This window comes from Pelecanus crispus, chromosome 1, assembly GCF_030463565.1.
Source record: "Pelecanus crispus isolate bPelCri1 chromosome 1, bPelCri1.pri, whole genome shotgun sequence".
Lineage (NCBI taxonomy): Eukaryota > Metazoa > Chordata > Aves > Pelecaniformes > Pelecanidae > Pelecanus > Pelecanus crispus.
Window position 1 is genome coordinate 226,034,030 of NC_134643.1, and position 13,592 is coordinate 226,047,621.

At 50.2% G+C, this 13,592-nt stretch overlaps 1 protein-coding gene across 1 annotated transcript in view; it reads left to right on the forward strand.

Annotated features, from left to right (window-relative positions):
• The first annotated feature begins 1,640 nt into the window (after positions 1–1,640).
• The window catches only part of PGM2L1 (phosphoglucomutase 2 like 1), a 46,453-nt gene continuing 34,501 nt past the window's right edge, over positions 1,641–13,592 (forward strand). Inside the window, exon 1 of the mRNA XM_075727074.1 lies at positions 1,641–1,772. Coding sequence (XP_075583189.1) covers positions 1,662–1,772 — 111 coding nt within the window. The 5' untranslated portion in view covers positions 1,641–1,661. The remainder of the gene's footprint in view (positions 1,773–13,592) is intronic.

The following is a 13,592-nucleotide window of genomic DNA, read 5'->3' on the forward strand; positions in this document are numbered from 1 at the left end:
TTCAGTGATAACAGAAGACTTGTTTGACTTACTTCCTTCTTCTTATCTTTATCTTCTGTGGAATTCTATCAGTAATTTACTGTAATAGACCAGTTTAAAGGTTCATCTCCCCACACCGACTCAGACCTCTGGACCGGAGGATTTGTTTGTGTCTGCAGCCAAGAAAGAGGTTCCTTCAGGACACTGGCCTGAGAGCTTTGAAGGGGAGGGATGTTAAACTGAGATTTCTAAGCTTTCGTATGATGGATCATTCCCTTCTGTATTTACAGTTTTCAACAACATCCTTTACTGTACTGCTTGGGTATCCCAAACCACCTCCCCACACCTTTGTCATCCCCCGTTGCGCCTTCCTCTCCCTTCAGTCCCTCTTTCCACCTCCCCCAGGAGCCTGTGCCGCTCCTAACCCCGGCGTTTCGTACCTCCCTTCACATCCAGCGTCCCCTGGGCAGCAGTCCCACTGCCCTCCGCCCGTCTTCCCGAAGCCTCGCATCCCTCTGCAGTGCCTGCTGTTGCTATGGCAACCTCTGCGCGGATGCTCTGCGGGATGAGGATGCTCTGCGGGATGAGATGATGCTCTGTGGGATCAGGATGCGCTGCGAGATGTGGTCACTGCCGCAGCCTTTCGCTCAGGGGCAGGCAATTCAATTACAACCGAAGCAGCCTGGGAAGGGGAGATGGGAGGTTACGATTTCGCTCCTAATGGCAATTTAATTGCTGCTGAAGCCCATCTGGAAGCGCTTCCAAACAATGGGCTCATCCCCCAGGGTAGCAGAGTTTCCATTATCCTTTCAGAGGGAACAATGTGCTCAGCAGCGTGAAGGCTGCCTCAGTGAGGTTTTTAGCTTTTCCTCTTGTGTATCACCCAGGAAGCAGAGAGCACCTATTTAGCGAGGCGGCAAGAGAGATACCGTACATTTTTTACATCAAGCAAAAGGAAGGAGCCTCCCCCCAGCCCTCTCTGCCTCCACCTTGACCCTGCTCAGGCCTCCTGAGGGCCAAGCGCTGTCTGACACTAAGCACCCACGGCTGCCCGCCCGCGGGGCCGGTACCACCACCCCGGGGAGCCCGGGGCAGGACGGAGCCGGTGTTCCTGAGGGAGAGACGCGACTACCGGAGAGGGTATGGGCAGGAGAGGCCGAGAGCCGGGGGGCTGAGGCGAGGCAAAGCCGCTGCGCCCTCAGCCCCGTCCGCTTCCCCTCACGCTGAGGCGAATTGGGCGCAGCCGCGGGGGCTGCTGGGAGTTGTAGTTTCTCCGCGCCCGCCAGCCCCGCCCCTCCGCAGGCCGCGCCGGGAGGCTGGACTACATTTCCCATCATGCATTGCGGTGGAGGGGGGGGGGCCCCACCGAGGCGGGATTGGCGGGGCGGCGGCGCGGGGGCGGGGCCTCGGTTGTTGTCGACCGTTGCCGGCTGAAGGCGGCGATCGCCGTTACTCGCCGTTTGGGAGCGCTGAGCTGAGGTAAATAACGGCCGCCGCGGCGAGCCCCGGGGTGTCCGCCCCCCCCCACCCCGTCTCCCCATCGTGCCGGGGCACCGGCCCGCCTCCTCCCGCTCTTCCCCTCCCTCAGGCGATGCGCGGTGCCGCGGCGGGCGTCGCGAAGTGAAGAAGCGAAGGCGCCGTTGTCGTGTCGTCCCCCACCCGCGACCCCCGCAGACGGCGACATGGGCGAGTGCGGAGCCCCCGGGGACGTCAACTCCAACGTGCTGGTCGCCTGCAGCACCGGCGACGCGCAGCTGGACAAGGCGGTGTGGCAGTGGCTGAGCTGGGACAAGGTGGGTGTGTGGTGGGGGGCGGCGGCGGGAGCACCCCCCCACACACCCCTCGGTGGGGGCTTCTCCGCCTTCCCGGGGCTGTTTTGTCATCGGTCGCATCGCAGATGCCATCTTCTTCCCATCCCGCTGGGTGTCGAGGGTGGTGTTTGGTCCCTTCTCCCTCCCTTGGGGTCCTCCGCCGTCCCTCAAGCAGGGCCCTTTCCCCTGGGATCAGGGGTGGCAGCTGCCCTTCGAAAAACAGCTCTCGGGAGCCGGCCAAATCCCCCAAACGGAGACATTCCTCACCTGTGAGAGGGGAAAGGTGAGGTGTGCGGAGCCGTACCCGACGAAGGGATGGTATGATGTCATCTTGCTGGCACACGGAGCACGGCACCTGCTTCGGGTTGCTGCCGTTTCTTCATGAAGGCAGATACATGCGTCTTGTGAAATCGGCTTGAAGGGAGGATTGTTTAATGGCTTAAAATGCGGTTAGAGTCAAATGGTACAATTTTGGTTTCCTTAGCTTCCTGAATTTAGCACCCTCCCCGGGAAAGAAACAGGCTCCAGAGGTTTAAGTTCTGGCACGCTCCTTTGCTTTTTCAGCTCCAACAGGGTGTCAAGAGGACTGCAGGCTTGGTTAGTTCCAATTAAACTATCTGAAGCACATTTGGGGCCATAATAATGATATGGTATTGGAGGTTATTTTGCTTAACTGCTTTTTGAAGGGGTTACTTTTTTCCAGATGGTTTGCCCAAACATCATGGCCTGTGCTTTAAAAATATCTTGGAGATGGGTGAGAGTAAACTACCAGTGCACCAGTGGTTTAGGTTTCTGTCTGTGGCTTCTTTTTTCTTTCTTTTTTTTTTTTTCTCCTTTTTCTTTAATGAGAGTGATTGTCAACGTGTTTATACTGTTTCCTCTTTAGTTTTGTCCTGTCAGGATCAAAGCAGGAGGGCTACAAATAAAATATACATGATGGCCCTTAGATGTGCTTTCCGCTACTTGGAAACATGCTTTCTCCTTTCATTTTTGCAGGAATTAACACTTGCCATCTGCACGTTCTGCGCTCAGAGCTCTTGTGAAAATATCTGGGAATGGTGGCATGGGGGAAGGAAGGAGTAGAAAAGGGAAATAGAGTTCCTGTTAATATGCTTGATAACCCAGATTGAACTCTAGTAACTTTTTTTTTTTTATGTAACTTCTGGTTAGTGTATTGAAAGGCGTGGTTGGTTGGGTGTTTTTTTTTTTAAAGGAGTAATATGTGTTTATCCTGTAAATGTATGAAGTAGGAGAACTTGTGCTTTGTAATGTTAAGGTTACAGGGGAAAAATATTTTGATTAAAACCAGAAATAGTGAAATATTGCTGTTTCTATAGCTCCTTCTAAGGCCAAAATTAACCAATAAACTGCAAACTGAAGAGTCAGTTTGATTGTTCCTGTTTACCCTTGCTTCCCTAGGTGATAATCATGACCTTTTCTACAAGGCTGCTTGAACTTGGAGAGATTTCAAAGAGAGTTCCTGTGAACTTTGAAAATTCAAAATCACCCGGAGAAGGAGGACTTGGTGTGGCTGGGGGCCATGGGGCTGGGGGCATGGGTGGTTCAGAAGCGCTTGCAGTCCCTCTGTAGAGGTTGTAAACAAAAGAGGTGAAGGTGGTGTGGGATGGGAAGGCAAGGAGAAACCAGCAGCTACGGTGTGAGGAGGGATTATTTGTCCCATGCCCTTGTATTTCACCACAAACCTAGGAAATAAGGTCTCCGTAGGTTTGCTGCTTACCAAACGACTCGACAAGGAGCTGTCTGTGTCTCACCCCTTCCCCACCCCCAATTTCCTTGGCCTTAGGGACTTTTTCTGCCTCTGATTAAGGAAAAAATCTATGCACTACATTCACAGCTGTATTTAGCTGTGGGGAGTTTTTGTCCTCTAACTTAATTGAAAATTACTTGCTGTAATTAATTCTTAGAGCTGTGCTCTTCATCCTTTTTTATTTGGGTATATGTGCTTAACCTCTTCTAAAACTGTAGCTGATTACTGGCTGGGGCGTGGGTGGAGGAAACCTGACTGTATGATGATCTTTCTGCTTTCCTCTTCTCTCACCAGTATCCAGTACATTAATGCTTCTAGCAACTGGCTTAAAGGAAGCTCACTAACAAAATCTCCCTCCTTTCCCATTCTCCCTTCTTAACTGCTGTGTGCTTCACTTTTTTCCTTGAGACAGGCTTGGAGGCACAAGGTTCCTGCCTTTTGTTCGGTCCTCACTGGTAACCTATGTGAACAATTAGCCATTGTTCTATTTTTTTTTCCCCTTTAACTCCTCTTCATCCACCCTCTAACTTCCCAGTTGTACTTCCACATCTGCCTTGAGTCTCCTAAAGGAGCCTGGTTTGTGTAGAAGGCTGTGTCAGAGCAGCTGTCTCTTAAAAAAAAAAAAACAAAACTTCTCTTCAGAGCAAATGTTAGAATTTTGGGCCCTAGTTGTAGTAATGATTTTATGTGTGTGTCTCGGGTGGCTTTACAGAGTGGCAAGAATGTGCTACCCACAGAGTGGGAGGAAAATGAGGTGTGCTCAGTGCAGTAGCTGAGCGTTTGTTGTACGTGGTGGCGGCGGAGGCTTCGGTGTAAGTCTGAGGGTCAGATACTGGCTCAGCAGCTGGTGGGAGAGAACAGCATGGTAAAGATCCTGATCTACTTAAACAAAAACCTAGTCCCAAAGAAAGATTCACAGCTTTGCCTACAAGTCGGAGTAAATAGAATCATAGAATCGTTTAGGTTGGAAAAGACCTTTAAGATCATCCAGTCCAACCAGTAACCTAACACTACCAAGGCCACCACTAAACCAGTTAAGGGGAGAGTAGCAATTTCATGTTTCTTGCCTTGGTGGCTGGATTATTTATAATGAAAGTAAAAACTAGGAATCATTAAGATTGGAAAGGATGTCTAAGATCATCAGTCCAACCATCAACCCAACACCCCCATGCCCACTAAACCATGTCCCAAAGTGCCACCTCTGCCCGTTTTTTGAACTCTTCCAGGGATGGGGACTCCACCAACAATCTGGGCAGCCTGTTCCAATGCTTGACTACCCTTTTCATGAAGAAATTTCTCCTAATATCCAATCTAAACCTCCCCTGGTGCAGCTTGAGCCCATTTCCTCTCATCCTATCACTTGTTCCTTGGGAGAAGAGCCCAACCCCCCCCTCCCTGCCCCCTCCTGTCAGGAGCTGCAGAGCGATCAGGTCTCCCCTCAGCCTCCTCTTCTCCAGGCTGAACACCCCCAGCTCCCTCAGCCGCTCCCCATCAGCCCTGTGCTCCAGACCCTTCCCCAGCTCCGTTGCCCTTCTCTGGACACGCTCCAGCACCCCAATGTCCTTCCTGTGCTGAGGGGCCCAAAACTGGACACAGCATTCCAGGTGCGGCCTCCCCAGTGCCGAGTACAGGGGGATGATCCCTGCCCTGCTCCTGCTGGCCACACTATTCCTGACACAAGCCAGGATGCTGTTGGCCTTCTTGGCCACCTGGGCACACTGCTGGCTCATGTTCAGCCGCTGTCGACCAACACCCCCAGGTCCTTTTCTGCCAGGCAGCTTCCCAGCCGCTCTTCCCCAAGCCTGCAGCGTTGCATGGGGTTGTTGTGACCCAAGTGCAGGACCCAGCACTTGGCCTTGTTGAATCTCCTACAGTTGGCCTCGGCCCATCAGTCCAGCCTGTCCAGGTCCCTCCGCAGGGCCATCCTACCCTCCAGCAGATCGACACTCCTGCCCAAGTTGGTGTCATCTGCAAACTTACTGATAATGGGTGCCCTCTTGCTTTCCCTCAGTAAGTCCTCGCACTGTAAAAATGACACTTAAGCTCAAGCTGTTTGCTGCTGCTTTATTAATTAGCCCTGTAAGATCGCTGACAAGAATCCTGTTCCTCAGGCATGCTCAGTGTAGCTTAGCTTTGCCCGTCTTCAATAAAGAAATGGAGGAGCGGTTGTACACAAACTGTTCTGGGGCTCTGTTGTGCTGGAGTGTACCTGGGAGAAGGGGATGTTTTGTGCTTTTTACAAAGGCACTGTTAGAACATCACATGGGGGGAAAAACTTGAATTAATTCTCCAGGAGCTGCGCATACAGGCCCCTTTCACTGTACTCAGTTTAGTGTACTAATTCGTGGGCTCATTGTCAGTGCACAGATGTGGCATGGATAGCTTCCCACTTGCTAACAAGGTGGCTTGTTTGCTTTGTTTTTCTTCCCCCCCCGAGTGCACCTGAGTGTTCTTTTAATTTTTGTGACTTTTAAGATGTGTTCCAAGAGGAAATGGACTTGGTAGTTAGAGGCCAATAACCTGCTTCTGCCATTCAACTTGCAATATTTTTTCTTATTAAGACTTTTAAGTGAATTTTGAAGAATAAAAATGGGGAAATACAGTCCAGAGATTGGCCACAAACAAGAAGAGAAATTCTTCAAAATTACATGCAAGCTCTGACATTTAAAACCTGGGAGATAAAACTGTGAATTGTTCAAATAGTTGATTCTGGGTGGACTCAGGCATAAACCCCGTCTTGGTACAACCAAGACTACTGAGAGCGCATAAACAACTCAGGGAAACAGGAGAAGCTCTGAAATCACACAAGTACTGTGCTTTAGTGCCTGTTCTAAGACCTTAAACTATATGACTTCCATCAGGATAGTCTTGATGCTTATACTTCATGGCATTGTATTATATATATGTATTATACTTCATGGCATCCCTGGAGGTGTTCAAAAAATGGGCATATGTGGCAGTTTGGGATGTGGTTTAGTGGGCATGGTGGTGTTGGGCTGATGATCTTAGAGATCCTTTCCAACCTTAGTGATTCCTAGTTTTACTTTCATTAAAAAATAATCCAGCCCCCAAGGCAGGAAACAAGAAATTATTCCTCTCCCCTGAACTGATTTAGTGGTGGACTTGGTAGTGAGGTTACTGGTTGGACTGGATGATCTTAAAGGTCTTTTCCAACCTAAATGATTCGATGATTCCTATGATTACTGTCTGTATGGATAAATAAGCTATATTGCTGTTTGTGTTGTCGTCACGAAGGTGGGAAAGGGTATTACCGCTCTGTGCTTACACACTCTAACTTTCAGATATCAGAACTAAGATTTGAGCATTAAGATTTGCTTTGTATAATTTGGCAGTTCCCTGTGTTCGGTACCTCTGAGTTCATAAATGTAAGAATTCTGTATGATGTAGGATCTTTTGTGGTTTTTTAACTTCTGGTCTACACATATTTGGGTGGTCTAATGATTTTAAAATGTTTGGAGAAATGGATGGGTTTTATTCTGCATCAGATCATAATGAAAGAATTGCAGAAAGGAGATCTCGCCCTTCCTCGTTGCTGTACTTCCCCTCCCTACCTGCCTGCGCTGGCACAATATCCATGCATTCATTCAGGGAATGGATCCAGGGTGGATTTGTTATTGATCAGGCTCACTGCAGCTGCATAAATGTTTTTCCTGACACCAGAAAGGGGCCGGCACATTAGTGGAAGCAATCTGGGAAGGTGAGAACCGTGTCCTTCAGCAGCAGTGAGCTATAAAGCATTCCTATGATAAGTTTCAATCCAGTTTATTTAAAAAGACATGCGGAAATGACTGTAAAAAAAGCAGTTATGTAAGGGGATTTTTTGTTTCTTGTTTTGTATTGGGCTAATATAAAAGAGGTGACTTGTCTGCTGGCTGGTGCTGCAGGGTTCCCTGGGAGCCCTGCAGCACCCAGCCCTGGTGCCTTCCACCTGCCCAGGTTCCTCTATACAGCTCTCAGATTTATTCATAGGTACACTTTATATATGTATATTTATATATGTGTGCATATCACACGCACAGATATATATGCGCACATGTATTTAAAGATGCATAAATAGAAGGAAACAAGGACAGCAAGGAACAATCCCAAAAAGTTACCAAAAAAGCACAAACTGGAAGAACCAGCCAATGGGTTCATGAATCAGAAACTTTATTTTTGAGGATCTTAAGTACATAAAGGTGGGTGGTGGGGAGGTTACTTTGTTCTTGGCTGTGGGAGTTCTCTAGCTGCCGGTAGGATGATGGAGGGGTTCAGAGGTGAGGGTGGTGGGGAGGTCACTCTTGTCCATGACTGTGGGGACCTTCTAGCTACCTGTAGGACAGTGATGGGGTACAGAGGTGGTGGAATACAGAGGTGGTGGGTGGTGCGGAGATCCTTTTGTCCATGGCTGTGGGGAGCTGCCAGCTGCCTGTAGGCACATGAGGGGGTAAGGAGAAGATGAATAGTGCAGAGATCCCTTTGTCCTCAGCTGGGGGGAGCTTCCAGCTGCCTGTAGGACTGTAATGGGTGTGGAGATGGTTGGTGGTGGGGTGTGGAGATGGTTGGTGGTGGGGTGCTGCCTTTGTCCATGGCTGTGGGGAGCTTCCATTTGCCTGTAAGACTGTAATGGGATGTGGAGATGGTTGGTGGTGTGGTTTTGCCTTTGTTGATGACTGTGGGGAGCTTCCAGCTGCCTGTAGGACTGTAATGAAGTGTGGAGATGGAGGGTGGTGGGGTGTGGAGATGGTTGGTGGTGCGGTGCTTCCTTTGTCCATGACTGTGGTGAGCTTCCAGCTCCCTGTAAGACCATAATGGGGTATGGAGATGGAGGGTGGTGCAGAGATTCCTTTGTACTTAGCTGTGGAGAGCTTCCAGCTGCCTGTAGGCCCATGATGGGTTACGGAGAAGGTGAATGGTGTGGAGATCCCTTTGTCCTCAGCTGTGGGGAGCTTCCAGCTGCCTGTAGGCCCATGATGGCGTATGGAGATGGTTGGTGGTGCAGAGACGCCTTTCTCCATGGCTGTGATGGGCTTCTAGTTGCCTGTAGGACTGTAATGTGGTGTAGAGATGGAGGGTGGTGGGGCATGGAGATGGTTGGTGGTGCGGTGCTCCTTTTGTTGATGATTGTGATGAGCTTCCAGCTGGCTGTAGGCCCATTCTGGGTTATGGAGAAGGTGATGGGTTATGTAGATGTTTGGTGGTGCAGTGCTGCCTTTGTCCTTGGCTGTGGGGAGCTTCCAGCTGCCTGTAGGACCATAATGAGGTGTGGAGATGGTGGGTGGTGCAGAGATCCCTTTGTCCTCAGCTGTGGGGTGCTGCTTGGCCTCTAGGACCATAATGAGGTGTGGAGATGGTGGGTGGTGCAGAGTTCCCTTTGTCCTCAGCTGTGGGGAGCTGCTTGGCCTCTAGGACCATAATGAGGTGTGGAGATGGTGGGTGGTGCAGAGATCCCTTTGTCCTCAGCTGTGGGGAGCTTCCTGGCCTGTAGGACCATAACAAGGCTTCCTGGCTTGTAGGACTGTAATGAGGAGTGGAGATGGTGAGTGGTGCAGGAATCCCTTTGTCCTCAGCTGTGGGGAGCTTCCAGCTGCCTGTAGGACTGCAATGGGGTGTGGAGATGGAGGGTGGTGGGGTGTGGAGATGGTTGGTGGTGCGGTGCTCCCTTTGTCCATGACTCTGAGTTTCCAGCTGCCTGTAAGACTGTAATGGGGTGTGGAGATGTTTGGTGGTGCAGTGCTGCCTTTGTCCTTGGCTGTGGGGAGCTTCTAGCTGCCTACAGGCCCATGATGGGATATGGAGATGGTTGGTGGTGCAGAGATGTCTTTGTCCATGGCTGCGATGGGCCTTCTAGCTGCCTGTAGGACTGTAATGTGGTGTAGAGATGGAGGGTGGTGGGGTGTGGAGATGGTTGGTGGTGCGGTGCTCCTTTTGTTGATGATTGTGATGAGCTTCCAGCTGGCTGTAGGCCCATTCTGGGTTATGGAGAAGGTGATGGGTTATGTAGATGTTTGGTGGTGCAGTGCTGCCTTTGTCCTCAGCTGTGGGGAGCTTCCAGATGCCTGTAGGACCATGACAGGGTTTGGAAATGGTGGGTGGGTGGGGTTCAGAGATGGTGGGTGGTGCAGTGCTGCCTTTGTCCTTGGCTGTGGGGAGCTTCCAGCTGCCTGTAGGACTGTAGTGGGGTGTGGAGATGGTTGGTGGTGCGGTGCTCCCTTTGTCCATGACTTTGATGAGCTTCCAGCTGCCTGTAAGACTGTAATGGGGTGTGGAGATGGAGGGTGGTGCAAAAATCCTTTTGTGCTTAGCTGTGGTGAGCTTCCAGCTGGCTGTAGGCCCATTCTGGGTTATGGAGAAGGTGACGGGTTATGTGGATGTTTGGTGGTGCAGTGCTGCCTTTGTCCTTGGCTGTGGGGTGCTTCCAGCTGCCTATAGGCCCATGATGGGGTATGGGGATGGTTGGTGGTGCAGAGATATGTTTGTCCATGGCTGCGATGGGCCTTCCAGCTGCCTGTAGGACTGTAATGGGGTGTAGAGACGGAGGGTGGTGGGGCATGGAGATGGTTGGTGATGCGGTGCTCCTTTTGTCCATGACTGTGGTGAGCTTCCAGCTGCCTGTAGGACTGTAATGGGGTGTAGAGAAGGTGATGGGTTATGTAGATGTTTGGTGGTGCAGTGCTGCCTTTGTCCTTGGCTGTGGGGGAGTTTCCAGCTGCCTGTAGGACCATAATGAGGTGTGGAGATGGTGGGTGGTGCAGAGAACCCTTTGTCCTTCAGCTGTGGGGAGCTTCCAGCTGCCTGTAGGCCCCTGATGCAGTACAGACTGGGGCTGTCTGTATTTCCTTATCCTTAGGTCAGTGCCCTTGTAGAAATGTGCAGCGCTCTCCGGCTCAGTAGCAGAGGCTCTGTCTGGTTATGTCCATACCCGGGGCTGCAGCTGTCAAAGAGGGGAGAATCAACAACCAAAGGCATCCACCTTCCATCACCTCAGACCTCCCCTGCTTCCCTGCCTGGGGCTCTCCTAGCCTCCTGCCAAGGCTGTCCATTCCATGTCTCCGTGACAGCCAGGAGACACCCCTCCTAGGCCAACCGTGCCACCCACTCCCCAGTGACACGAGCCACCAGCAGTGTTCTGGCCACTGCATCGCTAGTGATGGTGCCAGGAGCTCATGTGGGGGCCAGCCCACAGCTCTCCAGGGTGAAAGGATGGGGAGCTCCCTCTGCCCGTGGCTGTGAGGAGCTTCCAGCTCCCTGCATGATTGTGATGAGATACAAGCAGGATACTTATCTCTAGAGGGAGAGTACAGGAACATGCTGTGGTCTTGTCCCATCCCTCTCTGGGTGTCCAGCTGTGAGGCACAGGAGAAGCAGCAAAGGAGGAACAGCCACCCTGCCCTCCCCTGCGTGGCACAGCCCTTGGTGTGCCCATCTGGGGCTGGCTGTGTCACCAACTCCCCCGTGACATAGGCCGCCACCAATGTTCTACCTGGTGTGACATGGCCGTGACATCACCAGGGCTGCTGCATCACTGTGACATGGACCATTCAAGCAAGAAGACAAATATTCATAAAATAACAAAAACAACTGATAATGCTGGGGAGGGAAACTAAGTAGCAGTAGCAGCAATTTAAAGACCAGCAGCTCAGCAAAGGTTAAAATAGAATTAAAGGCAGCAGGTCCTATCTACTGCCCAGTTTTAAGGACTTGTGCTGCTGAGATTTGTGAGTTTGAAGGCTAAATTCTGGAAGAAGAATGCTTGTCAAGTTGACTGGACGTAATATTTCACACGTTGGAGATTAAAGATATGTCCAGTGTCAAACCCTGCATCCACGAGTTGCTGACGGCACGGAGGATGTCTCAGTGTGAACCGCAGGACTCGCATCTTTCTCTGCCTGATGTGAACCAGAGATTTTGCCAGGGACTGTCCTGTGCCACGCGCTTCAGTTAGGCACTGGAACAAAATACATAAATTACCTTCTGTCTCCTTGGTTCACTGCAAAAGTATTGCATCCTCTTTAACTGACAGGACCAGAGGAAATGGCCACAAACTGAAACACAGGAGGTACCCTCTGAACACCAGGAAACACTTTCCTTTACTGTGAGGGTGACTGAGTGCTGGCACAGGTTGCCCAGGGAGGTGGTGGAGTCTCTGTCCTTGGAGATATTCAATAGCTGTCTAGACAGGGTCCTGGGCAAGTGGCTTGCAGTGTCCCTGCTTGAGCAGGAGGGTTGGAAAAGATGACCTCTGAAGGTCCTGTTCTGTGAAACAAAAGTCTACTTGAACTTCTTTATATAAACTGTACAAAATCGTCCACAAAAATAGTAGTAGTGAAATGAATACCAACAGAAAGATGTTCTCTTGTTTACTGGATGCAACCTTAACCATGACCCTCAGGAAGAGCAGAGAACCACGTGAAATCTGTGTGCTGTGAACTAGTTCAGATTGTTGAACAAGGCAGTGATGTGGCCTGCTTTGCCTGTGACTTCTTCCTGTTTTGTATGCTGAGCCACAGAATTAAATTTAAGGGCTTCGAGCTGTACTTCTGTTTGCCTCTCCTCTTGCCATTAGAATCATAGAATCGTTGAGGTTGGAAAAGACCTTTAAGATCATCCAGTCCAACCAGTAACCTCACGCTACCAAGTCTACCACTAAACCAATTCAGGGCAGAGTCATAATTTCATGTTTCCCGGTTTGGTGGCTGGATTATTTTTTAATGAAAGTAAAAAATAGGAATCATTAAGGTTGGAAAGGACCTTGAAAATCATCAGTCCAACCATCAACCCAATACCCCCATGCCCACTAAACCATGTCCCAAAGTGCCACGTCTGCCCATTTTTTGAACCCCTCCAGGGATGGGGACTCCACCACCTCTCTGGGCAGCCTGTTCCCAATGCTTGAATTAGTGTTTGGTCTTCTGTTGTCTTGTTTTTCTGGAACACGACTGTGGGTCTCTAATCAGAGAATTGCTAGTTCGCAGCTTTTTACAATACTTCCTTGCAGATACAGGTTTCCAGGTTTTAGCATTCCCGAAAAGACAGAGCGATGTGCCTGTCCCTCTCAGAGGGAAGTAGCATGTCAGCGGTGCAGTCTGCGCGTCCTTTCCGCAGTAGAGTGTGGCTGTAGTCACTCTGTTTGTGGCCTCGTACCCTCCAGGGTGCATGGGCGCTATTAATGCGACGTGGTGCTTGGCTGAGGCCCGTCTTGTATGGTACGTGCAGCCTCACTGCCTCAGGAACTCATTGCTCTTCTTAGTTCAAAGTGCTGGTGACGTGGTGGGTTTGGTAGCGTGAAGACTTGAGTTCTGCGTATGTGGGTTGTGTGACGTATGGGGGAGGTTTGGGGCCTTTGGAGATGGTATTGGAGGACTAGTTCTGGTGCATGGAGCAAAAGTATTCCATGGGTCACTCCAGACAGGCAGAATGGATGTAGACTGTACCTAAAATGTTCTTTCAACCTGGCTTCCTTCACTCTTATTGGCTCCCTACCAGAAGTCAACTGTTACAGAGGGGTTGTGGCTCACTGAGGGACCAGGATTTGGGAACAAAACTGAACAAGACAAACTCACAATGTAAATGTACCCCCAGTGGGTTGGCAGAGGCGAGGGATGTTCTGTAGGGAACCTTCCACCTCTCAAGTACAGTACCTATAGCCATAGGTGGAGGCTGTGATTTGCTCTACCATCACCTTTCCCTCCTGCTGCAGTAACTAGCCAGAGTAACTGCTTGCCTGCAGTTACCCACCTGATTTTCACATAAAAATGGTGGTGCGGTCACTGACCAGAAAACAAACATTTCTTGCTTAACAAGAAGAAATGAAAACCTACAATTTCTAAGAGAAATCATAAATGAGAACTTGATGCAAGTGCTAGTGCTGGTCTTAAGTTGTGTATATAAGATGATTAGCTATGCCACGGCCAATGCTCTGTTTCTCTTTGTTAGGTGTTCCTCCAAATAGATAACTCTGGTGTGTTTGGATCTTAGGGGCTGACCCTGATTTTATTTGGAAAAAAAAAAAAAGCTTATAACAGTTGCTGATT